Genomic DNA, 27,993 nt, shown 5'->3' with positions numbered 1-27,993 from the left:
GTATTGCACATCTATTCAAATGAGTGATAGCGAGAACGTTTCCCTACAATCGTGGACTACTACACCAGTAATTAAATGTTAAATGAGATAAAGCTATGGGTATATGAAACCCAACATGTCTTGTGGCTGAATTACATCATGGTCTAAGATGTTAATAGACTTGGGCTTGTGGTTTATAAAAGATGTATAGATATTATATAGCTCCTGAGGCTGTACTGTGGGAGCTATCAAAAATGTGCAACATACAGTATTTAAAATGTAAAAATCTATTTCATATTGATTTCAGAGATCTCTTCAAATTAGAAATATTTGCATCAATGTGTGCCTCGTAATCACTTTTTAGGACCAGTCAGAGCTCCTATTGGTGGAGAACCTTCTCCTTATCTGCTGGTATTGATTTCATCTTGTACAGATGCTGATTGTAAATGTAGAGAAAAATAGTAAGCCTTAAATTACACTCTTATTCCTTAACAGTCTGACACAGAAAATGTATATTACTATCGATTTGATCTTTGCTGAGATTGATTCCACTCTCATATCTGCCCATTAAATATGCAGCTACAGCCAGCAAGCCTGATAGCTTTGTTTAGCATAATATATGCTGCTTAGAACAGAGGCTCATTCTGATTATTCCAAGGTTGTTAGCACCAGTGGCACATTTGCAGCAATTCCACGAACAGTTTGTTGACATGTTCTTATCACCAAGTAGGCGATATCGTCACAAATTTACAATATCTTCAACTCTGAACACAGGTCAGAAGCTGATCTTCAAACAATTGGACATTGAAGGACAGTGTTTTGCCTTCAGACGTATAAATGTTAAAGGTAGGGTAAGCAATTGTAATCTCTTTAAACATCGACAAATTCAGCAAGTATCTTCTCATGATCCACTCTGGTGTTCGTACACAGCTCTGGCTCTGCAAAAGGCCCTGCAACAATCCACACTACACTATTCCAGCCAACTAGCAACAGGTGAGGCAGACTACATAGAAAGGACAGACCTATGATTCCAACACCTCTTGCAGAGTACAAGGTGAATTCATGGTAACCACTCCGCTCCTCTTTTCAAGGGGAACAGTTCAGTAAGAAACTGGCTTAAGCACTGACGGCCTCTGAGATTCCCATCCTTCCCCAGTATGATGAGTGGATTGTGCTGTGGGTTCTTACTGTGCAGCAGTCGCAGCAGGTCATCCTGGGTGCTGGCTATCTGGGAAAAGGATGGTGTTTGCAATCAGCTCTATGGTTTCTGGTCAGTAAGAACAATCTAAGCAACTAACTCTGGCTAGTTTTTAGCCTGATGGGTTTCCAGTACTGTGTGTGCTTACATGTCGACCATTTGATGATGTTTTATACTATATTGTAGGGCTGGACGATATCGCTAAAAAGTCTGTATATCTGGAGAAAAAAAAAGGTTTTTACCCCTTGACTTTGAATTTAACCGCTTTAGCCTATTTAGCCCGGTGTAAAATCTCTTAGCCCTCGAAGCAGGCTGACGGGAATGTCACTGGGATTGATGGGCCATGGTTTTCTGAGTGGCTCTCAAGAGCAACTGCCGGTCTCCCACTGACCACAACCTTGACCAGGGGAGGTCTGCTGGTGCAGATGGCAGCGACAAGAAGCCCTGGTGGCCGCAGACTAACCTGCCTCGGGAGGCCTGCACAACAACCACGGAGAGAGCGGCAGAGGGCGAAAGGGCTCCATTATCAAGGGATGTGACAGGCGGCTTATGCACCAGTAAGAGAGCAGGCTGGAGGTTTGTGCAGGGAACCGAACTTTGCATTTTCGTTAGGTGCATTCATGGCGGTTTTGATGCATTGAACTGAACTGCCAAACATTCTATCAAACTATTTTCTATTTCTGAATTTATGTCCATCACTGGTATACATCACTATTGTTCTATTGTCCAGGCCTATTATTAAGTTCCAGATATGAGAAACAGACATCCACTCCCAATCTCCATAAGACTGGACTGTTTCTATTTTGGCCAGCGAGCTCAGACGTTATTGTTGCCGCGATGGCAATGAGTGTTCATAAATTTGAGTGACAAGGCTTCTGAAGGAGCACTGAAGTGAGGAGTGTATTTGTTTGACTGTTGCATTCAAATAATCTTTCTCCAAAATTGCAGACTCCATCTTTCAGGCACAGAGAATCTCTCAGTGGGATGTTTGGCCAGCGGTTAACAAGAGTAACAAGAATGCATCCAACATTTAAATGCTCTCATAATGAACTTTACATAGCCGTTGGCAGTTTTGTGTTTCAGTGTTTAAAAGCTGTACCTCTGAGCGCGGCTGCGTACACCTGTTGTTGAATTCACCAAGGCTTGCCGTGACACTATGAAGTAGGACAGAATTCCAAGCTGGAGAAATCACTGTGGCAGTTGCTTGTGAGGACGGCGTCAGCCTCTGTTAATTATGCAAATGAGCTGATAAGGGAAGCGGAGAGGGCTGATAAAACAAAACAGCCTCTTTTTAATCACAGTTGGGGTTTGCTGGAGTTGTGATCTCAGATCTATAATGCATGTTGTAACATTCGCAATTCTGTATGTGTGTGTGCGTGTGCGCGCTCCGGGACTGCACAGAGTAAACAGCGTCTTAAAGAACGCCTTGTCAGCCCGTGGTGCTGGCGGTGATCATGGAAAGACAGATGGTAATCAGAACGTGTTCCTGAGTCATTCATCTCTCCTCGCTCTGACACCTATGGGCTATTTTATGTGGATTTATGGGGCATATGAAGGTTGGTGCTTCAGCAAAACATTTGAGGAGATTCACAGTGCCCCATTTTTGTAGTTCCACTAAATTGCAATTACACAGTGTAGCATACAGTATGTGGTCTCTGATCTCTTCAAAGTAAGAAAAAAAAATGAATTGAAGCAACATCAGCAGCATCAACATCTGAGTTTCTCTTTTAGGTTTTTTTTTTTTTTTGAGGCTTTGTAACTTTTTTGCAGTTAATTTATTCCATGTTTTAGAGATGGGTGATATAATGATACGAGCGATAGCATCTGGGGTTTTAGTTATGGTAATACTGTGATTATGGCTAAACGCAGTCCTTTACTGGTCATAAAGATTTACTACAGTTAACTGATGCAATTTCGGGAATTTATTTTTTATCGCTGGAGGAGGGGGAGGTGTCCCAGCCACATGTTGATGTGATCACAGTCGACATTAGGCTACTACCTACACAGGTTCACATTCTAGTTGTAGTCAACTACACCAAATCTATAAACTGTTCTTAATGATGTTGGTACATATATGGTGCGTCGTTTGGAACTAGGTTAGAAGAATGATACAAGGATATTTACTTCACCTGTCAGTGGTATTTATGTTGCGGCTGATCGGCGTATGTTCCTTCAAATGCCACTGTGTCCAGTCACTGTCTTCATTTAATATCTTGCATAGTTGCTGTAATATTGAGTCTATTCCTTTAATTGACCTCCGTTACAGGCTGAGTTATTGAGCAACCTTTGTGTGTGTGTGTGTGTGTATTTTTTTTGCAAATCAAAGCCCAGCTTTTCATTCACGGCTTCTGTTTCCTCATTGCCTCACAGCTGGATCCATAACACAGAGTAGCATGCTCTTCTTGTAGCAATCAATTATTTAAATCTAGACATTTTGTTAATATCTGGTAGCTTACTGTTGAAATGCAGTTGTTACAGTTTGCAAAGCAAGAATACTTTAGATTGTCTGACGTGCACCATGTTTAAGAAATAAGCACTACGCCTACATTCTGGCATCTTATCAGCTTACAAAGTCTATGCGGCGAACATGATAGCAAACTCTTGCCATTTACAAATCCAACAGACATTGGGCAACATTAGCATTGATTTGGGAAATGTTTCTGGGCACATGATGGATGTAAAGTACAATATTTACTCTCTGTTGGCTGTTTTTCTCTCCACACACTCCTGAGGGGAATTATTGGCGGTTTGCTGCTAAATGTTCCTCAAACTTTATCAACTAGTCACTCCAGTTAAATGTGTTTGGCTGCTGTTTGGAGCGAGGCAGGTAGCATACAGTGAATTTTCAGAGCTTTTACTTTGTAGCCAGAAGCTACACTGTGGATGTTGGAGTGTTTTTATTTATTTATTTATTTATTTTTTTTAGAGTAAAGTTGCAGGCTGTAAAGACAAGAAGTTAAAACACATTTCCTTATAGCTGGGAAGAGCTGCAGAGAAGATACCCTCAATGGATTCATTCCTACAGACACTTATTCACATACATGAGGCCGAGTGATCTAAAATGAATGTGAGAATATTGGTAAGAAAAGCTTCACGGGTCGTGAAGTTGGCTGTTTGGTTGCTAAAAATGACACCAGTCTAGACGACTTCCTCGTAGGAGACGCTTGTCAGGGAGGTGACACCAACATCTGTAGGTGAGGACAAGGAGACAACCTGAGACCTCCGGCTCAGAGGAAGAGACGAGCTCCACAGGGAGGGTACAAACTGCTCTCTCCTCCTGCTCACTCTTCTTTGGTGAGAAGCTCCCCAGTACAGTATGAATACTAAACAGGCCTGTCATGTGGGCTCTCCTGCTTGAGGGGGATTTAAGATTTAGGATCCTCGCACTCAGCAGGAGCTGAGACATAAGGTGTACGATTATTTCAGCACTGAGCTGACACATTCCATCTCGTGCACATAATACTTATTGTTGCCGTCCCGAAGTCATCGTCGAAATCCTCAAATCTTTTTTGTGAGCTTGCAACATTCACAAGCGTGCTGCAGTGTAGACAGTAAAAATGATGCACTTTGTACAGAGTATAGGTCAACTACACACTCAGGGCTATACTCCATCTAATGCTGTACAGTCGCCAGTGCAGCTCATCGAATGGGAGACTCTGTCAAACCGAAACCTGCTACGCCATTACTGTTACTCCAGGCAGCCCTAAAGCTATGGGTCAACTTTGTACTTTCAGTCTCTCTGGGACAAGGTGCAGACAAGGGATGGTAAGCTGATCCGAGGCCAGACTTTGACAGTGCCTGAGGCGGCGCTGCTCTGTAGCCACTTCAGTCGAGGCTGCAGTAAAGCAGAGTAAATGCTCTAATCCTTGGAAAATATGGCGAATCATGCCACGAGGCTTTTCACAGTCTGTTTTAGACTATATATATATACATACAGCTATAGACTGTGGTTACTGCACTTATTTATCTCACAGTTATCAGTTGGAATATGACAGGATGAAAGTTAATAGCTGTAAAAAATTTTTAGGGTAAAACCAGGATAGATATGGTTCAAGACTGAAGTGCAAGTTTATTTCAGCTCATGCTTTCTGGCCAATGGACCATTTGAATCACAGGATTTCTGTGTAATGTATTCAGTGCTTGGCTTAAAAATGGGTTATAGTTAAAAGATTAGAGGGCTGGAATGTTTAACCTGCATTAGTAGATTTTATTTGCCACTTAGACAGTGGACCAAGCTGACTGATAAATACTACTTGCTTATTGATTCTGGGAACATTTAAGGCGCTGACCATTTATTTGGCACACTAGGAATCACTGTCAGTCTATACGGCAACCCAACGAATGTATGTCCAACATTTACTTCCCATTTTACTCCAGTCTGTCTGGCTTACCAGCTGCTAAATGCACCAACGTGTTTCCCATCTAATTGCTTGCTCTCTGTCGTGCTCGTCGGGTAATGTACTGTGGATTTTTAGCAGTTTTTCAACTAAAATATTTGCCTGCTGCGTCTAGAAACAGTATTGATGAAAGTGAACCAAAATGTTAAAGCTGCGAGCCATAAAACCAAAATAACGACTTTGACAGACACAGAAACATACTAGAGTTGAAGGTAGCTGCGGAGTTTAGTGATAATTATCTGTGGACGACTCGTGATGAGTGACAACTTTCCCATTAACTACAGCCATCTGACCCATTGTTGATGCAAAAAATACAGATTTTTGCAGCTTTGAAGCACAAGATATCACACTAAAAAGAAGTTTGTAGAACCTTTAATCACTTTTTAGAAACCACAAAGTCAAAATCCAAGCCACAAAACTACATCCATTAGCAAACTCTTAATTTGTAGAGTTCTCTTCCAGTGTTTTCTGAAACCTTAAAGGACAACTGAGCACATTAATATGCAGTGAGTTGCATTTCTTGGTTGGTTAGCCAATAAATTACTCAGAAGAGGACAATTAAAGGACAGTGAGTGTTTATTTATTCAGGTGATTTAGTCAGGATAGATTAGAAAGAGCTAGATTTATGCTTCGATTCAGTCTGCAGGTGTAAGCTGGAAGGAAAGACTTAAATGTATTACCTCCTCCAAGGAGATCCAGTTTTCACTTGTTTGACTGTTTGTTAATAGGATTTATAAAAAACTACCAGACTGATTTTCATGAAAGTTGGTGGAGAGGTGGAGCACCGGCAAAGGAAGAGCTCAATAAATTTTAGTGCCTCGAGTACTGCAGTGCCACCTGTTGGTTGAATTTGGAAGTGAAGTTTTGCAGGTAACTTTGGAACCATATTGTCCCCAAATGAGGTGCCCATTGGATTTCAAGCTGAGTTCAACACATCCTGTGACATCTTTTAAAGATTTGGGTTTTCATCCTTTTGGAATTGGGACCACAAATTTGATTCCAATCCTCACCAAATTTGGCAAAGACGATCTTCAGACCAGGCCTTGATTTTCCAAAGTGTTGCTAAACCAAACTTGCTACATGGACTCTAAACTTCATTTTGAAAGAGCACAAATAATTTTGTGGCATTTGAATTCATTTTACTTCTGCTTGCAAACCTGCATTTCATAGAAGACGACAGGTCTTGACGGAGGTTTGCACTCTCTGAAAGTCCTTCTAGTTTTAAAATGTTTCATTATGAAACATGAAAGAAATGATGAGACAAAATTTAGTTGAGTTAATTTTGTAACTCTTAAATCATAAACAGGGCTGGGTATTGTAACCTGGTATTATACGGGCACCAGAGCTGAATTATTCAAAACCAGAGGATCAATAAGCTCTGACGTTATTAGTTCTGCTATATGAACTAAGGAAACAACGTAGAAAATAGATTTTCTACTTATTATTGCTACATAAACATGATGTGTGCATTTCATCTTATCATTTCTGTTTCTAATTCGTCTATGCTGCATTTCCACTATATCCATTTCAGAAAAGAGCACCATGCGGCACACACACGGACTCTGCTCTTAGTGACGATATTGGAGAGAGATAAACGTCCTAAAAGTGCATTTAAACTTCAATAAAGTCACATCTGTCAATGCTCTTAGCCATCGGCGCAACAACTCTTTTGCACGTAAGAGCGGAAAAACAATCAATCTGTCGAAACATCAGGTCAAAGTTCATCACACACAGGCAGAGAAATGCTGCTCGACTGCATGGCTGATAATTCATCTCTCCGTGCTCCAGGTATGTTATGCAAAGCAGCCTCGAGCTCACACACGGAGTCAGCTAAATTATACAAGCATCAGTTAATGATGAAAAGTAACCTGATGTTTTAGTATGCGGATGTTTTATCTATGAGGGTGTTCATAAAATCATCCTGAAACTGACCTGTCATTCACAAACTCACAGTTTGGTTTTCAGAGATGTCAGAGCATATTTTAAGGCAAAGAGAGGATTTATTTTTTTTAAAGAGAAAAAAAAAAAGCAAAATTGACGAGTCCTATTAAAGTCCTGGATCAGTAAGCAGTAAGAGTAGCAGTACTGTTAAAATCTTCATGACGCCAATTCCTGCGTAAACATTTTTCAATACAAAACCGGTCCTCCTCTCTGCCTCGGCTCACAAGAGAGTATCGGGACGAGCAGCCTCGACCCATTGATGCCGTGGAATTGTTGCCTTTTAGGTTTGTGTTGCTCTGTTTGTACACACTGGCCTCAGACATCCTGTATGCATTAAATCTTGTGGCCCTGCACCGAGATGTGCTGCAGTCAGCACCTCTGTAGTCACAGGGCTGCCTCCGTTGGCTAATAAACGAAGGAAACGCCAGATCAGATTTATTTACTAAGCACAAATAAGAAGAGGGGGAGACTGATGGAAAGAGTGGGAGACTGATGATGTGCAGGAGGACCGGTGACACACCAACGCTGCAATCACACAATCACATCTACAGGTTTCCACATTACAGAGTGTGGAAAACGTGCAGAGAGCCCTGCTTCTACTAAATCTACAGGTTTACTCCGTGTGAGTTGTCATATTTCACATTCTCCTGGTACCCAGAGAGTTTCTGCTAAATTAGCTAATCATGATGGAGCAGTTTGTACCTGCTGCTTTAATTATTTTGTAACTCCAGCTAGAATTGCATTAAGTAACAAATGAGTATGAACACACTGTAGTTTGTGGTTCGTTTGTCTCCGTCAGGTCTCTTTAAGTTAAGAACCTACTAGTTAAATATGACAATGAACTTTGTGTTCTATAGTTAAAGGAACAGTGGCAGGAACAGTGATGGAGTTAGTCATTATTTGACCTATCTTACAGAATAAAACAAAGAACAAGAAGAGAAACGTTGGAGTTCATAACTGCTACCAACACGCTTGACCCTGTAATTATTATGTTCCACCATCTATGCAACATCATAATTATATTGCTGTGTGTAGGGGTGAAAATAATAGTTACTTTCGGATCACTGTGGAAGAAACCGATCATTTAGTCTATTAGCTGTGAGAAAATATCCACTCATCAACCATCATATACCCTGACATTTCAATGCTGGCTACCAATACTAGCTCATGACATCTTCAGCCCCAAAACCAAAGATGCTCAAAATGCACATAAATTACACGGAAAATAATATTAAGAAACAGTAATATATCGTATTTATGGAGTGCTGTTCAAGACACTCAAAAACACTTTGCACAGAAAAAGAAATAAATCCTAAATAATGAAAGTGACAAAAGCAAAGAGTCTTAACGGCTAAAAAGACAGAACTACTAAATAAATGATTTCAGCTGTGTATTGACTATCAGAATAGTCGCAAATGAATTCTGTGGTAATCAATGAACCATTTCTGCCAGATCTTCATGCATAATGAAGGAGGAATATTATTTGGTTTGATTTTGGAAAACAACTTTCTTTTGGAGAGTTATGTTCCCAGACGCAGTTTGATGGCGACTGGAGTAAAAAATGAGTAAATGTCTGTGTGACTCAACTGGAGTCGGACCATCTGTCACATGGTCTTTTGTCTACTTTAGAGGCTATTTGAAAAGCTCATAGCTTCAAATGTCATTTACTAGAGTGGTGTCCATTTCAAAGCCTCATTTTCTACTATAATAGTGCTGTCAGACTGGTGGAGCTCTATTAAAAAAGATATTTTTGAACCTGGGAAAAAGAGATGGACACTTCTGTGTCACCCAGACAGAAAGAGATAAGGGGGAAATATCGTCTGTGTCGCTGATGCTTTCCTTCAAGTGGAGCGGCATGACTCGCCATCAGCCCCCATCCAATCTAACATCTCCATCCATCCCCGTGTGCCCCGGTGGAGCGTGGGCGTGAAGGGATGAAAACCCCTCAGATGATGTGAAGGGAAAGGCGGCGTCTGCGAAAGTTTTACTTATCTGCAGTGTCAAGCTGTGGCGGAGCATCCACGCTGTCGCCAACCTCAAAGTGACAAAACACTACACACCTGTGCTGCAGTCAAAGCAGATCATTGGAGGAATGACTTCAATAACAGAAACACAGATCCAACGTGAAAGCGCAACATAAATCAGGACTGTCTACATATACAGAAGATGGGAAAGATTCCATCACTGTCGTTCCGACCCGGTGGAACAAATGCAATTCATCAGGTCACTGTAAACACGCCTTGCCCTTGGTTCCCCGAGGGATTTCACAGATTTTCACCCTGTCTAAAGTTTCCACACGGGGAATATGATAATATTAATGCTGCCCCAGAGCCCAGGGGGCATCAGGAAAAATCAATAGTCTCCGCAAGACACATCCTCAGCTGCTGAGAGGAGACCGCTCAGCTCAGCTCAGCTCAGCTCAGCACCAACAGTCAGGAAAAAGTACAATCATATCTGACGTGACGAGTGTGTGGGCACATGAGCACGTCTACAGTGGAAGAAGCAGAGAGACAACATTCAGAAATGAGTGTACGTACACAAAAATGCTCTTAAAATTGTTTTGCTGTAATGCAAAAAATGAAAGAAAGAAAGAAATCCTTGTCACGACCAACACAACGATTATCACTCACAGCTGCTTTTCAGCTAACAAGCACAATAGCTGACCTTGGATGGAAATTACTCAAATTTGTCCATCATCGGCATGAAAAAGAGCCTGAAATCACTTCCAGCGCTCAAGGTTATTAAGCCACAGCCATGGCTACAGGGAGCATGATGTACTTCTTCATCAGAGAACCTTGAAACTAACCACTGAAGTAAATGGAATATAAACGGAGCAGAGAAATCGCCTCCTCTCTGACTCCAACAGCGTGCCTGAGAAATATGACTTTCCCGAATTGGCTTGGCGCAGTAGATGCAAATGGACAGCTATAAACACAGTGGGCTCGCTCCATACAAATGGCATACCATCAATGAGGCTGCATTACAGTAAAAATATTCCTCAGCGTTGTTATCAGAGGGGCTGCAGGGGATGGTTGTAGAGGAAGCAAGCTTGGTGTCACCTAGGAAGAGTTGTCTGTGGGGTGGGATGGGGGCGATTGGGAATTACCATAATCATGCTGGCAGGCTCTGCAACGCACCAAGGTCACCCTGCTTCCTCAGTTCAGCGCCAGTGGAGTACATCAGAACACAGGACCAGACGCTTCATACGCAACACCGGCGGTCTGTGCAAATACAATAGTCTGCAGCTCTGCTATAAAGACAAAACTCTGACCTTGCACACCGCACACCTCAGCAATGTTGCACTGTCACCACCAGCAGGCCTTCAAAGTGAGGAAATAATCGGTATTCAGCTGACAATAGCGACGCAACAATATCTCTGCCGCTCTCTTTTAAACAGCCCTCGCTCTCCACAAACATTCCCAGATTCCCTCCCAGCCAATCAAATCAGTGAGCGTGGGTAAATGTCTCTACACCAGCGCTTGAAGTGAGTCACAACCAAAGTCGCAGAACCAGAGACCGAGTCACATCCCTCCGGTACCCAGAGTGATTAATTCAGCCCTCGGCTCTCTGATGCTTTCTCTCTCCTGTCCTGCCCTCTCTTGTCTTTTTATCTCCATCTCCTCCTCATTAACTGGGTTTCGGCTGCCGATGTTGCTGATGCAGGCGGGAGGTGTGGCGGCGTCCGTTTGTCTCACCCAAACTTACTCCAAGAAATGTGCCTATTTCCTCCCAAACCCCACAACTGTCTGCTCGCAGTCAGTCAATGTATTGATCATATTGTAACTTTTTGAATTTAAAATGTAAAAGTTAATTCAGCAGCACATGTAGCTAAAGGTGTAACCCTGTGTGTCACATGGTACAGACAGTCAGATCCATAATAGATATAAATTTATGCTTTTTGTATTCACAGTGTTTTTGCAAAAATAAGCTAAGTTTCATCTGCATCTTATCTAAAGATTAACAAAAAATAAAAGTGAAATGCACTGAAAGATCTGGAAAAGGTAATAGATTGGCTTTATTTACCTTTTATTCTCTGATAGAGGTGCAGCTATTCATTGATTAGTTGATTAGTTGTCAACTATTACATCAATCAACAACAGTTTTGCTCGTTGATTCATCAGTTTGACTGATATTTTCAGGGAAAAAAGTCAAAATTCTCTGATTTCAGCCATTCAGTTTCAAATATTTTCTGGTTTCTTTACTGTTCTGTTACAGTAAATGGAATATCATTGGGTTGTGGACAAAACAAGATATTTGGGGACGTCATCTTTGGTTTTAAGAAACACTGACCAACAATTTTCACCATTTTCTTATATTTCATAGAGCAAACAACTAATTGATAATCAACTAATTAATCAATAATAAAAAATATATCTTTAATTGTGGCCTCACTCTCCAATCACAATCAATGTATTCTCTATCAAAATGCAACAGTTTGAACTTAAATTCCATTCAAAAAAAATCGCACCGTATCTTCATCACACAGAAAAATGAAGAATCCAGTGAATAAAACTTGTGAAATTAACCTTTAACCAAACTGAAAACCCTAAATAAAAGTTGTCTTTTTAAATAACACAGTGGCATTTGTTGATTCCGATCTTGTGAATTCCAACCCAGACCTAAACCACATTTCCAGGCGTTTGGGCTTTTCCACAGAAAAGCATAACTTGCAGCTTGTGTGCCTCAAACAAACATCAAACATCAGCAAAATGGATGATGGACAAAGCTGCTCTTGGCCGTGCACCAAGGCCCTCTATTCACTGGCAGCAGATATAATCAATTTACCCTGCCTAAATACGTGCAGCGTGCTTTTATAAAGCATCAATCAGTTACACAACAGGAATGTGAACACAGTAGAATAAGAGGCAAAAAAAAAAAGTCTGCAGACCTTCAGTAGTTCAGAGACTGAATAGGCTTTTATTAGCCCGAGCGAACGCAGAAACAATCATCAGGCTAAATTAAGACCAACAATACAACGGGTCTCACGGCCGCGGCAGAAATCTGACACTGCTGCAGTCCTGCCTGGTGTCAGAGCCACATCAATCAAACGCAGACGGATTATGCATCACATGTAACTTTAAGAAACGACAACATCAACTAGCTCGCAACAACGAGGTTACACCAACATGCAGCCATTTATCACGTTGCCACTACAATTTCTCCTCAGGCCACATGTGTCTGCCTCACTTCTAAGGACAGGAAAGAACGATGTGAGCACAGTTCTTCCCACCACTGCCTGGCTGGTATATTACAGTAAACTGTGTATTCTGTTGGCACATTTCTGGACACAAGGAACAGAAAATCCTCCTGCATAGTTCAAACCACTGGCTCCACTGGTAGGAGAGTCAGTAAGAGGTGAGACAGGAGCTCTTCATGTGCTCACAGTGAAGCCTCTCAGGGTTTCCACTTCAGTTACTCAGTGACATGTATAGGAATTCTTTAATCTTTATTTATCCAGCGACAGCAGTGGAGGAAGCCTACATATGTGTTAGTATAAGACATAAAATACTCCATTGTGAGCACTAAATGTCCAGCATTCAAATTTCTGATCACATAAAAGTTCAAAAGTTCTGATCCATGATTCAGTCCATTATTCTCTGCTTGTCTTTAACATTTAACTGATCATGTTTGGATTTTGGGCTATGGAATATGCAAAAAAAAGATATGTGAAGACATCTCCTTGGGCTACAAGAAGGTGTGCAGAAGAAAAAGGTACTTTTCTTTTACTACTTTTGGACATTTCATATACAACAAACCAAGCGTTTTGTGACGATGTTTGATTCAGTTACATTTCTACACACTGTGGGTTCATTTTTTTACTGCGTTATAAAGTCCTGAATGTCTGTGGAAACAATAATACAAATCAGAGAGGATCATCAAATGTTCAACTTTCCGACAGTCCTTGAACCTTTCTGTGATGTGCCGTTCCTTTAGGAAACAAATATAAGCTCAAAATCATGGTATTTTATGAAAATTTGTTTATTCTACATGTCTTACTTACAACATTTGTGGCTCAGCTGCAACCCAACAGTCACAAGACAAAGATTTTAAGACGATTTGGCTAAACTAGGCTGAACTACAAGCTGTACATACACAGAGTAGATAGGAGACAAGTGAGGAAACAAACTGAGAATGTAAGCAGTTATATGTCTGTGGTGGGTGGAGTCATCACTTTGTCTGGTATTGATAACACCGGTGGGCACTTCGAAAAATGTTGTAGATTCCATCTTTAGTTTATTATTTCTTTTCCTAACAATTTATGCCATTGTAACACTGTTATTTTACAGAGAAAATACATTTGAGTTCCCTCTCCTTCCAGCCGTGGTTGTGCCCTTTCCAAAGAGGTGCACGACTTCATGTTGCAGTAAAAACAAACTATGACACAAGCCAATAAAATGCCCAGAATTTGCTTATGGTTCAGAGAGTTAAATGAGTCGGGAGTCGGCTGCCACGTTGGGCAAATCCCTTGTTTAATGCAGATGATGACTAACAGTTATGTATCATCTGCCCCCCAACAAAGGCACTAAATCAACATCTTTCTGTTCAAAGACTTTTGAAAGACATTATTTTTTTGCAAAACTCAAACACATTGGTCCTTATTGGAACACCACCTCCCATCAGAGTGTATAACGGGCAACATGTTGATCCATCAGCTGGCTTGGTGATGTGCTGACAGCTCAGTCAAGTGCCAGAATCACTCTCTGTATATTAGAGCATGTGGCCAAGCTGAGGTGATATTTGATGCAGGTGAAGTAAGACCTTTTTAGAGATTTCTTGTCTGCTGCCAACAGATAGAAACTGATAACTTCAGTTTAGTATACTGGTTTACTTTGCCTGATGGATGGTGAAGAACCAGTGAGATGTTTGCCACCAACAACATACATCCACAAATCACATCTCTGATACACTGCAGCTATATTCAGCCAAAATCTAAAGTTGCACACTACATGGTTTGTTGTGTGATTGTATGTATTGTGTATAAATGTAGAGTGTGTGTTCTGTGGGTGAGATGTGCCTTTTGTAAGTTAAGGATAAGATATGGATCCTTCCTTACGATTTTACCTCCTCTTAAAGCACTTTCATCATCATTATTCGTTTTGATTATTTGCATATTTAGTTTCTTGCAGTTTTATTGAATCTATTGTATCATTTATAATCTATCAAAGCCCGTGTGCACACAAGCATCACAAAAGAATAATTGCTGGTATTATTCTGCTCAGTGAACACACTATAATTCTGTCCCCATTAAAATAAACAAAATATTAATAATCTAAAACAAATTCAATTAAAATATTTTTTTTCAAACTGGTGTTTTTTCTGCGACAGCAAACAGAAAAGCCAGACGGGGAAGTTATGCAAAAATCAAAAACACGGGATACATGACACACATTCCTCTGAGTGACAGTCCTAAACTTGTTTCTTTCATGCTTGACTTGAACTTTTTCCTTCACAAGCAAATATGAAATTCTCTTTCCACTAGATCTTGTTGACAATTCTGCAGAAATCATTTGATTCAAAGGGAAACTTTTAGCCCAACGCGACGTTATGTTGCACCAAAGGCTGCGGAATAAAATCTGACAGGCAGCAAACAGTAGAAAGAAGAAAAAAAACCTATTAGAGTGTGTCAACAATAAAATCTCATCAAAAACCCTGATAACCAAGCTGAGTGCAACATACTTGCAGCGGTCTCTGTTGTTGTTACGAGAGGCTGCTGGAAGATTCAGATTGTCTCATATGTGAGGTGTTGCAGGAGGCAGACACCCCGAGGCTCACACAGTGCTACCAGGAAAAAAAACATGGTGTTCTGGCACCTGTTGATGTCCTGAAGCACACAGAGAAGCTGAAGGAGATGTCGGCCCGAGGGAAAGGAACCAAAAGCAAGAGCGAGAGAGGGTGGAAGAAGTAGATGGAGCCAAAAAAAAAAGGAACCCCTGCTGCTTTTCTTTCACAACTCAACATTTTACCTTCATCTCGTCAACATAGTTTGAAATTCTGACTGACGCTGTTTGCGGAATTCGAGTGGAGCTCTTCATCCGTGCATCAGAGGCGTGAAGGATTACTGAGTGGACGCCAAACGAGCAAGGACGAGGACCAAGGTCTGAATAGCACTGTCAAAAAATAATTACCAAATTGTTCCTTTTCTCACCGCGCAGCCAAGGACAAATCGCACAATGTCATACTTCATTTTCAGAGGGTGCTCTACAACATAGCGCCGGGGTGAATTGTGTCAAAATCAGACCACATCAAAGATTCATATAACACCATACCATCTCCTACCGGGATTCAGATTTTCTACGGCTAACCTTATGCTCAAGATAACCACTGCAGAGATGCGTGTTCATGCATGTAAAATATGAATAACTGTGAGAACTGTTTTACACTTTCACAGTATTCGAGGCATCTTCAGAAAAAAAAAAGAAGTTTTTTTTCTTTTGGTTTTGAATTCAAGCCCTGCAGTGCAGAAATCCTTGCAGTGTGTTCAGGCAAACACATGAAGGCACAACACCTGCAGCACGTCGCTCCGTAAACGCGCCCATTGAGTGCAGCTATAACCCGAAACCTCTGCTGCCCTACAAAAATAACAAGCAACACGCGTGCACAAGGCGACACCATTGAACTCGTGAGCTAGAATAAGACTGCATGAATATAAACATGAGACAGCCATGGGCAACAAAACCGCAGAAGGAAACATCAAGAATTTCACAGAGTAACCTAAAGCGCTGGGTGTAATTTCTAACATCCACAAGCAGTCAGAAGTTTCTAAAGAGTGAGAGCAGAAAACAACAGCAAGACGCAAAGTGCGAGGCAGGAAAACAACATGTGGAATCAAAGTTTGCACCCAGTCAGACTGACACAGTGAAAGCTGTGAAAAGAACACGGACAAATATACTGATCCGATATTCCAGCAGAGATGGCAAAAGTACTCACATTCTTTACTTAAGTACTTGCATAAAAATAGACTGGTCAAAGTAGAGGTACTGATTCAGCTCCTTTACCCAAGTGAAAGTAAAAAGTACAGGATCAGAAATTTACTTAAGTACAAAAGTAAAAATGAATTTTTAGCTTCGATGATACACGATGCCTCTTTTGATAACTCTGCAAAATAAAAAAAGTTTTAAGCAAATAGGATGTTTTCATCCTTTAACAACCTGCACAGTGCTGCTACAGAGAAACACATCACTGGACAGTTTTCCACTTCAGCGACATTATGAACATTAAACACTATAATGTACATGGAAACACTCATCTCTTCAAGACTACCAACATCTTTTATTGAGCCTCAGCCGAAGATGGTTCTCAAAGTTCTTTGGATGAAGACACGTCCTTTTGGGTCTGAAAATCAGTCCTAAAAAGCCTCTGGCAGGCAGCTGATGCAGGCAGGAGTGTGTTGAGCTTCAGGGACAAATCACACACTGCTGGGAAAGATAAGGACGTTTGTTGTTACGTCCTTTACGTCATGTTGTCATCCACATAACGAGCCACTTTAGAGAATGTAAGGAGTAGAAAGAGCAGATATTTGTGTTCAAATTTAGGGAGTAAAAGTAAGAAGTTGTCAGAAAAATTCATACTCCAGTAAAGTACAGATATCTGCAAAATCTACTTAAGTACAGTAACAGAGTATTTGTTACTTCCCACCTCTGTATTCCACAGTGTTTCCTCGACATTCATTTAGGAGCGGCGGGCCGCTGTTCCTAAATCCTAGTCGCCGCTCCTTCAACTTTCTTTCTTTTCTTTTCTTTTCTTTTTTAATTGTTGCAAATACACCAGCGCCACACGTCTCCACCTTCACAGCAGAGTCCTGCACTGGGTCGGTGCTTGCGAGTCTGTATGAGTCTGTGTGTTGTTATGCTGTGCTCTACGTATATTGCAATGTCAACTGGATAGTTAGTTGGTTATCAGATGTACAATATTAATATTTCTTTCTTCTTCTTTTTTTTTAAAATGAATATAACAGTTATTGATACAGCTACACTCACTGCGCTCTATCCTGACATAAAGCCATGCAGCTCTGTTCATCTATCTGTTCATGCAAAAACTCATTTTTGACAGTGTCGTATGATAATTCCATATTTTCTCTAAACACATTTATTTACTATTTTTATATCTCGTGACCATGACACAGCTCAGCTCAACTCAAACCACTCAAACCAAAGTTTTTCTTTTCCTCATGTGTCAGACTAAAACCTGATTAGAAGAACCTAAACTCCACCAGTGTTGACTCAACTAATCGTGACGATGATGATGATGTGAGGAGTTACACCGATGGCATTCTGGTGCACACAGCTCCACATTCAACTTGTATTACATGTACTCAGTGTTTGATCCCGATGTAGCACAAGTATATAATTCAAAGCAGAGCATTTTTTGACTGCAGGCTCTGGGGGTAAAAATGTCACCATATACGATCTCCTTGCTGCTTTATCCTCCTTTTTGATTCGGGCTGCAGCTTAAATCTCCAAACAGCATCTCAGACTGCACTTAGGCTAATTCTCCAGAGAGAAACCCTGCATTACTCTCCCATTCCTCCTCCTTCTAAGTCCCACGCTTGCTTGCTTGCTCTCTCTCTGTCATCATTGCTAAAATAAATCAAAGCTACAATAATTCATGAGTGTTAAGAGTGTGTGTGCATGCGAGTGTGCAGAGGAGAGGGGCTCTTCTTTTTTATTTTACAGAGGATTTTGGAGCAGCTTTAACTTCACTTTACTACGAGCAGAGAGAGGACAGGAAAAGATAAAAATGAAGAATTTGTATTTTTAGTCACACGGAAAGAAAAGCCCCCCAAAAAAATCAGGTTAGCGCAAATAATGAATTTAGCTCAGAATGCATTAGACTATTGCTCCCAATGGTAATGAAATAACGGTTAGCAAGAGATGTATGATACCCAACACACAAAGTGTTCCAGTGGAGATGAAAGGAACACGATGCAGGAGTGTTGATATGACTTCTGTAAATGCAATGTTTGTAATGCAAACACATTAGTGGCCAAAAAAAAAAAAAAAAACTCAGCATGGATTTAAAATTTCCAATCTCCAAACTAGCTTGGACGAGGATGAAAGTTAATGAGGTTTCTTGTCAACAAAGATTTGAGAGCTGCAGTCTGACCTCTGGGCACTGTGAGTCACTCTGCTGCTGCTGCTGCATTCGGTTTGGTGCATTCTGTATCTACATCCAGTAGGTTTTTTTTTTAAGTGCCGGGCAACCCGTCGGGTCAGGTTTATCAAAGCTATCAAAAAGGGATGTCACGGATGTCGGCTCGAGGACAAGATGTTAACAAATTCGGTCTCACTGGAAGCGTAAGTGCAGCGAAAAGTAGTGGCTGGGGCTTTTGTAAGGGCTAACATAAAATGCAATACAGCACCTTTAACTTGATAGATGATCAACCACCAGCGACATAAAAAAAAAAAAAAAAGCATTGGTGAGTTGTAGATTGTAAACAATAATAAAAGAAAAAAAAAAGAAAAGAGAAGACAAAAAGCAAAAAGTAGGTCATCAGAAAAATGCTGCAGACTGGCAAAAACACACATGAACAAAGAGCAGGGCAGAGGAGAAGCAGCCTTTTCTGCTCGTGTTAAGAAAAGCAAAAGGACATAATGCACTGGAAATGATCTGAACTTGTGCTTTCAGGTAAAAAAAAGACACCATGGATGTGTCTTATGAGAGCAGTGTTGCAGTCCTAAAGATTGGTCAGCATCAGCTACATTTTTCCTCAGTCTTGTCACAGTCTCTGACAAAAGGGACATTTTTCGAGACTAGTCAAATCAAGTGCAGCGCTGCAGGGACATCGCTAAATTGTCTGATTTATTTGGTAACATCATTACTATGGTTGGGAGCAAAACTTCAAATGCAACCAATAACTTGACTCGTTTCTGATTTGAAGCTTTAACAGCTGTCACCCCTCTTGGCCACTTTCACACACACTCCAATAAAATGAATGCAGTAGCAGAGGGAGGAGGAAGAGGAGGAGGAGGAGGAGGAGAAGAAGCTGTGGCTGTCTGGGAGGAGCAGTCAGTCGAATATTCTGTTGTAAAATTTTGCCACCTAAACCACAAAGAGTTCATGTGCAGAACAGCGTCCAAAACAAAACTGACAGCGGAGAGTAAATTCTGCCATACAGCACTTTTTGAGAAGACTGGGACCATGTAAAAGTTTAATCTGTACTTTGTATAGAAGAAAGATAAGCGTAGTGAAAGTAACCGCAGCAAAGCAAGATAGTAAATATTTGCTGCTGTATCAAAACTCCTCACCCAAACTTAGCAAATATTAGCTATACATATTGCCTGATATCCTGTATGTTTCAGGGCATTCGTTTCAGTGGATCCACATATTGTAAATGTGGGATTAGCACAGGTCTGGTCCTAGTCTTGACTACTAGAAGACTGGGTGTGGTGGTCTACAAACCCAACTGTATGAGTCAAACATAGAAGAAGCAGCCTCAGACTTCAGCTTGTTCACCACCAACAGAAATCCTCTCCTCCTCCTTATTTACAAAGTGCTCGCTACAAACCATAGCATCGTCGCTCACGTAGGATTTTCTTGTTTTAAGTCCAGCTAGCCAATGATTAAGAACCACCTGCCGCTTAAGAGGCAAAGCTCCAAGGACAGTCTTTCTTTGGTTTCTGAATTTCTGAATTCATTGCTGCATCGTGGGGAAACACAAAAGTCGTCCTCTTTGCATCGCTTTTCAGTCTGGATCTTCTTATTTGGCATTTTGTCAGTGCTGTCACTGGTAGTAGTTGTTTATTTCATTCATTGACAAAACAACAAAAACTAAAAAATACATACATTATGTAATCTGCCCCTTTATAACAATTTAGATTTAGATTCTTTTGATCCTTTGTTTAGATTGTTCCATAAATTGGAAATTGCCAATCTGTTCTGGACATTGGTAAATGCTAACTAATGTCAACTAATATTTAAGTCAACTAACCCAGTGTTGTCACATCGTGTTCTAGGACACCATAATGCAACGCTTGTTTGAAAAATGTAACTTAGGTTACTTGTTTATTTTAAATCCAACTTCATTTGAAGCATTTTATCTAAAAGGATCCTTAGAATGGGTACCGATCTTGTAAATTATGGTAATTACATCTAGTGTGTTATGTCCCTTTTAGTGCCTCAAATTTTTGGTTTTGTCACGTATTCCGTACTTGTTGTGTGTTTAAGAGGTTTTGACTTAACATCATATTCGACGATCTTAACTAGAGATACAAATAATATCATCTGAATCTGCCGATAAAGGCTTTGAAGTGAAATGAACACTGACAGGCAGATAATTACATCAGGCTGAAAATGTACAGTTTTGTTTCAAACATCCATCCATCCATTATCTGTACACCGCTTAATCCTCACTAGGGTCGCGGGGGGGCTGGAGTCTATCCTAGTCGACTCAGGGAGAAGGCAGTCGACACCCTGGACAGGTCACCAATCTATCACAGGGCCACACTTAGAGACAGACAACCAAGCACACTCACATTCACACCTACGGACAATTTAGAATCGCCAATTAACCTCAACATGTTTTTGGACTGTGTGGGAGGAAGATGGAGAACCCGGAGAGAACCCACGCTGCACGGGGAGAACATGCAAACTCCATGCAGAAAGATCCCAGGCCGAGATTCAAACCCATGACCTACAAAAATGCCTGATAAAAATACATCTGTTATGTTTTACCTGCAAGTTGAAGCAGTTTTCTCATTTTGCCCAGTGAAAGGTGTAACATTTAAAAAGCATTGCAGTTTACTTTTGTATCTTTCAGTGGGACATCAGAATAACAGTGGACACATTGATATGTTAAATCCACGACAGGAGAGACCTAATCATGAATTAGTTGGAAAGAATATGTACAAATATTGGTACTGGCATTGACAGCTTGCCAAAATGAGATGGAAAAAATTAGCATCAGATCTCTGCAAGTAAATAAAATGACTAAGAGTGTTGTCATATGTGGCATGCAGGGTATTAACTAACACAAACATTAACTTAAATAACTTGAGCATAAGCATAATTGCTCTAAATGAGTCAGCAGTTCTGGACAATTTGCTGCGCTAATTTGCAGATAACAAACACGCAAAAATGAATCATGCTATTCCATTATTATTTTCAACAGTATAGCCGGCGTGTCATCAGATGGAGCTGCAGCAAAGTTAATTGTTATCCTTTAATGTTTATACGGTGGCAAATGTAAAGCGAAAAAAGGTTATTTGCAGTCGATGTAAATGTGGCATCCTATCAAAAAGAACAAAAAGCAAATGTAAAAATCTTGCATCATCATTGGCCCCACAGTGCTCCAGCATGCTCTTTGTGAACCGCTCATTTACATCATAATACACTTCTTTACAAAAAACAAAAAAAACATCCACTCACCGGCCAGCACTCCCGCCATGTAAAGCAAACTTATTCGTAAGATGCCATGGACCATCTCTAAAGGAACGCCGATCATCAGCTGCAGCAAAGCATTGAATCCCAGCTGCTCCAAACTGAAGAGAGAGCACACGCAGGAAACAGCATTCAATGACAGCGTGTGATTTTTGTTCCTCCTCCAGCTCTGCGTCATCTGCAACCAGATATTAACTGAACCCGTCCTGCGGAAATCGAGATGTGTTAAGTGGGGAGGGGGGTTTGTGAACGTACCCGACGTGCATGAACATGTAGCTGAAGAAGCGCCACACTTGTGCACGGTGGCCGGGATGGTAGACCAGAGGGCTCTTCATGAAGTCGGGCTGATACGTCTGAAGCACCCACTTGTTTAGCATGATGCCGTAGCACATGAACACGATAATCTGCAACACAGACGCAGAAACGACACCAAACTGTCATCGCTTGGTATGAAAGGTCCGAACTGCCCTGCAAAACAAAACCCATTGTGCTTTATGGAAGACACTTGACGTTTTCTTCTTTTTTGTATTCCTCAGCTGATGCTTATGAGACTTGTAGAGACAATTACTGACTGCAGAGAGAAAAAAAAAAAGGAAAAAAAAAAAAACGGCACATCTGGTTCAATTCCATTAATTTCTTTTCATAGAATAATGACTCATTGTCTCTGTGAATTAAAATGAATGTGAACTGTTATTATCATATTCTCATTGTCATTACAGACCATTCAGTGCCATTTGGAGGCATTATAGGAACACTTGGCTTTCTTTCCGAAGAATTATGATGATTTCAGGGGAAATGATGAAGTTTTGTTAAGAAGCTGTAGGTTATTTTTTGCTGCTTAATCTCCAACAATTCAACTGTGGTCCACGAGGGCTTCCGTGGTTCTCTGTTTTTTTTTTTCAAATGAGCATAATAGGTCAATTAATGCCCCTGTGGTGGCCAGGGTGCTTACTGACCTGGTTTCCCAGTTCCAAAATCGGTGTTTGAAAAAAAAAAAAAAGAAGAAAAATCCCTGCATGCAGGCTGACTGAGGGTTTCAGCTCGGAGGAATGGCATTAAACGCACCCACTAAGCCCCTGACTCCCAAATGGGTTACTAGCTCATATCGAGCTCACAGTAAAAGCGTGTGATCAAAGGCAGAAAATCTTTTCAGGGGGTCTAAGGCGAACGACTGAGCCAACAGAACAGACTGGAGTCAGTTTTGGGGGGTTGTAGCACTGCCTGCTTGGGTTTCAAGTAAAAATGTTTCAGGAATACCTGAGTCAGTCGGGGATAAATCAGCAGAGCTCCCTGTATTACTGATGACCTAACACGAGCAGATTACACATCCTCTGACCTGGACGATGGTGACGATGGCGATGAAGACGGGCGGCGGACACAGGCGGTTTTGGTGGAAGTACCAGCGCCGGTCCGTCTCGCAGGGCAGGATCTCGTAGGCCACATAACGAACAAAGCGTTTGTACAGACCCAGCCCCGTCTCGTCCAGCAGGATCTCCCTCTGCAGCGTGCGGCGGCCATTGGCGATGGCCCGTCGGAAACTGCTGGAGCGTTTGCTGCTCATCTGAGGGAAAGGATGAAAAGCGTTCATGAGTTCAGTGGATGTATGATCTTGTTGGCGAGAGCTTCGATTCTGCAGCATCTTTGAGGAATAGTGAGCATAATTTTCCAAATTAGACTCATGGGATCAGAAAACATCTGTTCACTTGTTATTTGTAGAGCTTCCATTTCTCACTTTATTTACTTTGACAGTTTTGGGAAATAAAATAGATCAGAAGATCAATACAACTTAGCTTAGCATAGCATACAGTCTAGAGATAAGGAAACAGCCATTCGGACTGTGTAGCACATCTGTCTACCAGCACCTTACGGTAACACATTACATCACAAGTAAGTTCCTGAAGCCTTGATACCAATGTGAGGTTGTCTGGCAGGCAACCAAAAAGTAGTCACGCTATCTGCACACAGCCCCACAAAAAAAACGACTTTTTTTTTTTTTTACACTCCAGTATTTCTTCAAAAAAATAAGCTATAACAGGCTAGGACTGCTCTAACGATCACTTTTCTATCAGTTAATCTATTGACTATTTCATTAATTATTCTAAACAATTAATTTCCCTCCAAACAAGCAAAATGGCTATTTTATGTCGGTTCATTTTATTTTGAAAAACAGTATTTTCATCGTGTCATGCAGCACAGTAGAAAACGGAAACAAAGGTCAACATGTTAAAGCGCAAAACTGTAGCGTTAAACTGGAAACGCTGACATGATATAAATAACACAACAAGAGGACTAATGAAGTGTTCATTTAAACCCTTAACAAAGTGGAAAAAACTCTGTCTGCATATTTACGAAAGTACAACATGGACACTGAGAGTAGAAGAGAACAACTACTTTTTAAACATACATATATGGAGAGAGTGCGAGATAACTTTGCAGATATAAAAACTAGATTTTACAGTCGCAGAGCAGCAGCTTGCTTAACATGTAGTTAGAATGAACCATGTTCCTCTCATTATTTCGTACTTGTTTCATGGTCTAGCAGGAACGGAGAAATGTGTAAATGAGCGCAGCTATATTGGGAATTCGTCTGTATTAAAATACAGTATAAACGAGCACAGAGAGCAGGAGAGAAGCAATCTCTTCAGGTGTTTGTGTATTGAACTGTGCTGCATGCTAATGAAACTCTGGACAGTGTGCAAACCACCTTTTTATTCTGTGATAACTCGAAGCATTTCCAAACTCTAAAAGCCTTGCATGTTTCACACTGAACCCAGTCGGACTCTGCAGCCGCTGCCATCATCTAGACGCAGCCGAAAGCCAAAAGTGTCTCATTTGACAATATGATTAAAGTGAAAACAAGAAGAAGAAAAAAATAGTCGGTAAAAATCTTGACGTCAGCACATTTTCACCATCATCATTAAGTTGCAGAATCGCGGCAGCTCCATAACGTGTTAATAAGTGAGCTGAAGAGTTGCTGGAGGGCAGGTTTCGTTACCTTTGGACCGAGCCGAGATAAGCCTTTTCAATCATTATACAAAGCTCTGATCACTAAATGGGCTGCAAGACTGGACAGACATCAGAACGGTGTCAGTCTAATCTTTAGCAACTGAGCAAATACACATATTTCCGAGCATAAAGTTTAACTACTCAATGCAGCACAGAGATGAATCGTTTCACCTCTGAAAGAATGTGTTGCAGCTATGAACTTCCCAACAACCATCAAGACCAAAAAAGGCGGTTTCCCTTCTTTCTTCACTCGCTCCACTCAGCTCATGTATTCAGTGTGTGTGTGAGGCGATCTGCTGACGTTGAATTCAGCTTTCATAAAGACAAGCTTATGATTTTGTGCTTTTCTTTTTAAACAGATTGCCAACTTTTTCATATCAAATGTAATGTTTAATGAAAAACTGGATTTTGCTTCAGGAACAGATTAAAAAACTTTTTTCCTCCACTGAGAGACGATAGTTACTTTAAGAAATCAGCACACAGCATTTTACATTCATTTGCAGTGTGTGTGTTTGTTGCTATACGATGCCTTAATTTCTTTATGCAAAAAAAAAAAAGAAAACAACTTGTCTGGAGTCATTTTCTGTGCATTACTGTCAGCAGCTGGAGGACACCTTACCAGGATAAACAGATCCCATCATCGCCCGCTGCTGCATTTCTCATCTCGGCAATTAAATCCATAACTTCCTTCACACTAAGTGGATCAAACATCAGCAAAGGAGGAGAGTTTGTTCTCATATAATCTGGGGGAAGCTCATCAGCGTGACTAATCATCCTCGATGAGGACAAACTAACATTCATAAAGTGCTGATTTCACAAGGGACAGCCGGGGAGAGGGTAATGGCACTTCTGTCAGACTTTTCTTTCCGTTTTCTGGCATTGTTCTGAATTTCGACTTTGCTAAATTGTATTTTTCACACTTCTGGAACATTCACTTGGTAGTTTAATGTACTTTAAATTAAATTTTTATCCTTCATTTAGGTGTGATTTCAAGGTTTCGAGTATCCCTTGTTTGCTTTTTTTTTTTGCATTTGTGGACTAAGTGGAATCACTCACACATAAAAATAAAACTAAGGATGTCTGAAAAGAGTTTGTCACACAAAATGATTAATCAGCATCTTAAAACAGCTCAATGTTCTCTTGTTCAGCACTTTGACAGTCTCTTTAGTCCCATCTGTGTGACACAGAGATAAAAGATAAACGCTGGCGCTGAAGATATGACGCAGTTTGGTAAAAATGTATGAGTGACAGTCGAGGATTTTGTTCTAATTGAAGCCTAAATCTGCAAGGTAAAAACAGTACTTAGTGCTTAATAAATCTATAATGAGTGTCATTTCTATTTAATAGGAGTCAAGATTTTTTTTCCTCACATATTCCACCAGCAACTGAAATATGAACATCAAAGCCATGTTTAAACAACTGGTGATTGCTATTTTTTTTTTTGGCCAAAAGAGAGATGACAAAACTTCAGCCGAATATTCCTGCAGATAAGAAACCCTAAATAATCTCTAAGTGGTTTGTGATTTAGACAAAATGTAAGCGCGGCTGCCAGCAGGGCTGATTGCTGCTCAGACATCACAACAAATGGGCTGTTGAAGTGATTCTGAAAAGCAAATCTTTGTTACCAGGAACTACTCCGTGAAAAGAGAGAAAGTGTGTGTGTGTGTGTGTGTGTGTGTGTGTGTGCTCATGTTATCACAGACTCCAGGTTTGCTTAGTGAGCAGGGACTCTGCAGCAGCCTGCAGGCCAACAGAACCAGCTCTTGATAAGTTCTTTAATAGAGGCTTAGGATGAAAACTATCCTAATGCCACTATTTCTGACAGCCGAGGCAGAGGACTGTCGGGATAACAAACACGGGGAGTTTCTTTTTCCACCACGAGTTACCGCTGAAAATGCTGTGCGACCAGCTACTCGCAGCAGGGATCCTTTAAAGTTGATATCTGCATTTCCTTACAGACAACAAGCTTGTATGAATCACAGGTAAGATTTACTTAACAGCTGAAAGTCTCTGGTGTGGCTGCAACAATACGGCTCGCATGAAGCCAACCGGCTGACTAAGCAGTTACCTTTAAGTCAAACCGCTGATGTGATGCGACACGATGAAAATGAGTTTCTAGGAATAACACAGAGGAAAAGGAAAGATGGGGACGTGGGCAGCAGCTGCTAGCTGCATGAATGCCGAACAGCAGACCTTATGTACAGCTCTCTCATAACAGTAACCTTAGACAGTATGGCAGCTTCACGTGAAGCGTAATGAAACCTTTGGAGGGGGCCTGTAGGAAGTACAACCCACCATTAAAGCGCGCCATTCGTAATTCATTAGCCGAGTCCTGCTGCTTGTAGACCAATTATATGTCGACACAGCGAGGGGCACGGTAAAAGAAATTGGGGGTCAATATCCATAAAAGCTAATGAGCTAAATATACCGGAGGACAAAGGCTGTAAATAAATGAACAAATAATGAGGAAATAGAAGTAGCTGCCTTTTTTTTTTTCTTTTCTTTTCTTTTTCAAGAAATCACTCAATAAAAACAGGAGGAAAAAAAAAAGTGCTAATATCTTTTTGGAAGTCAGCAGAGCAGGACGGGGCAACTAGCCTAACTGTGGGTAATTATGACACCGGTGGTTGTACAGTGAGGGTGTGAGCGCCTGTTGCTCAGCGATAAACACGGCGATGTGGAGCTGGGCTGCTGGCTTTCTCCCACAGATGGAGGGCTGCATGTTTAGTATGGAAATCAGGCCTGGAAAATGCAATTATGCTATACTTGAGGCAGGGAGTGAAAGCAGGAGAAGAGGAGTAGGGGGGCATTAGAAGGCAGAGAAGGGGGAGATTAGATGGTAGCCCAGGTGAGTTTGATTCAAAGATTCAGGAGGCCACAATGATGGTGGGATACCCCCTTCTCTCTCTCTCTCTCTCTCTCTCTCTAAATGTCTTAATATTACTGACTGATACAAGATAAGGGAATGTGTTTTCTTCTGTTGTTGGGTTTCCTCTCTAAGTAAAGTTTGGGAGTTTATTTAACCTGGCTCTGCGACAACACGCCGCCGCCTCTCCACTGTAATCTCTCCCATTCAAACTGGCTCTGTGAGCAATT

At 41.0% G+C, this 27,993-nt stretch overlaps 1 protein-coding gene across 3 annotated transcripts in view; it reads right to left on the bottom strand.

Moving 5' to 3' along the window:
• The window catches only part of rhbdl1 (rhomboid, veinlet-like 1 (Drosophila)), a 48,507-nt gene that overhangs the window by 7,631 nt on the left and 12,883 nt on the right, over positions 1-27,993 (bottom strand). For 2 of the 3 annotated variants that reach the window (XM_008279413.1, XM_008279414.1), the window contains exons 3-5: positions 23,228-23,452; positions 22,147-22,295; positions 21,880-21,992 (exon numbers count right to left, since the gene is read on the bottom strand). In XM_008279413.1, coding sequence (XP_008277635.1) covers positions 21,880-21,992; positions 22,147-22,295; positions 23,228-23,452 — 487 coding nt within the window. The remainder of the gene's footprint in view (positions 1-21,879; positions 21,993-22,146; positions 22,296-23,227; positions 23,453-27,993) is intronic. The other variant, XM_008279415.1, reaches the window with a different exon arrangement.

This window comes from Stegastes partitus, unplaced genomic scaffold, assembly GCF_000690725.1.
Source record: "Stegastes partitus isolate 25-593 unplaced genomic scaffold, Stegastes_partitus-1.0.2 Scaffold158, whole genome shotgun sequence".
In the NCBI taxonomy this organism is placed as follows: Eukaryota; Metazoa; Chordata; class Actinopteri; family Pomacentridae; genus Stegastes; species Stegastes partitus.
This window is presented reverse-complemented; position numbering and strand designations above follow the sequence as displayed.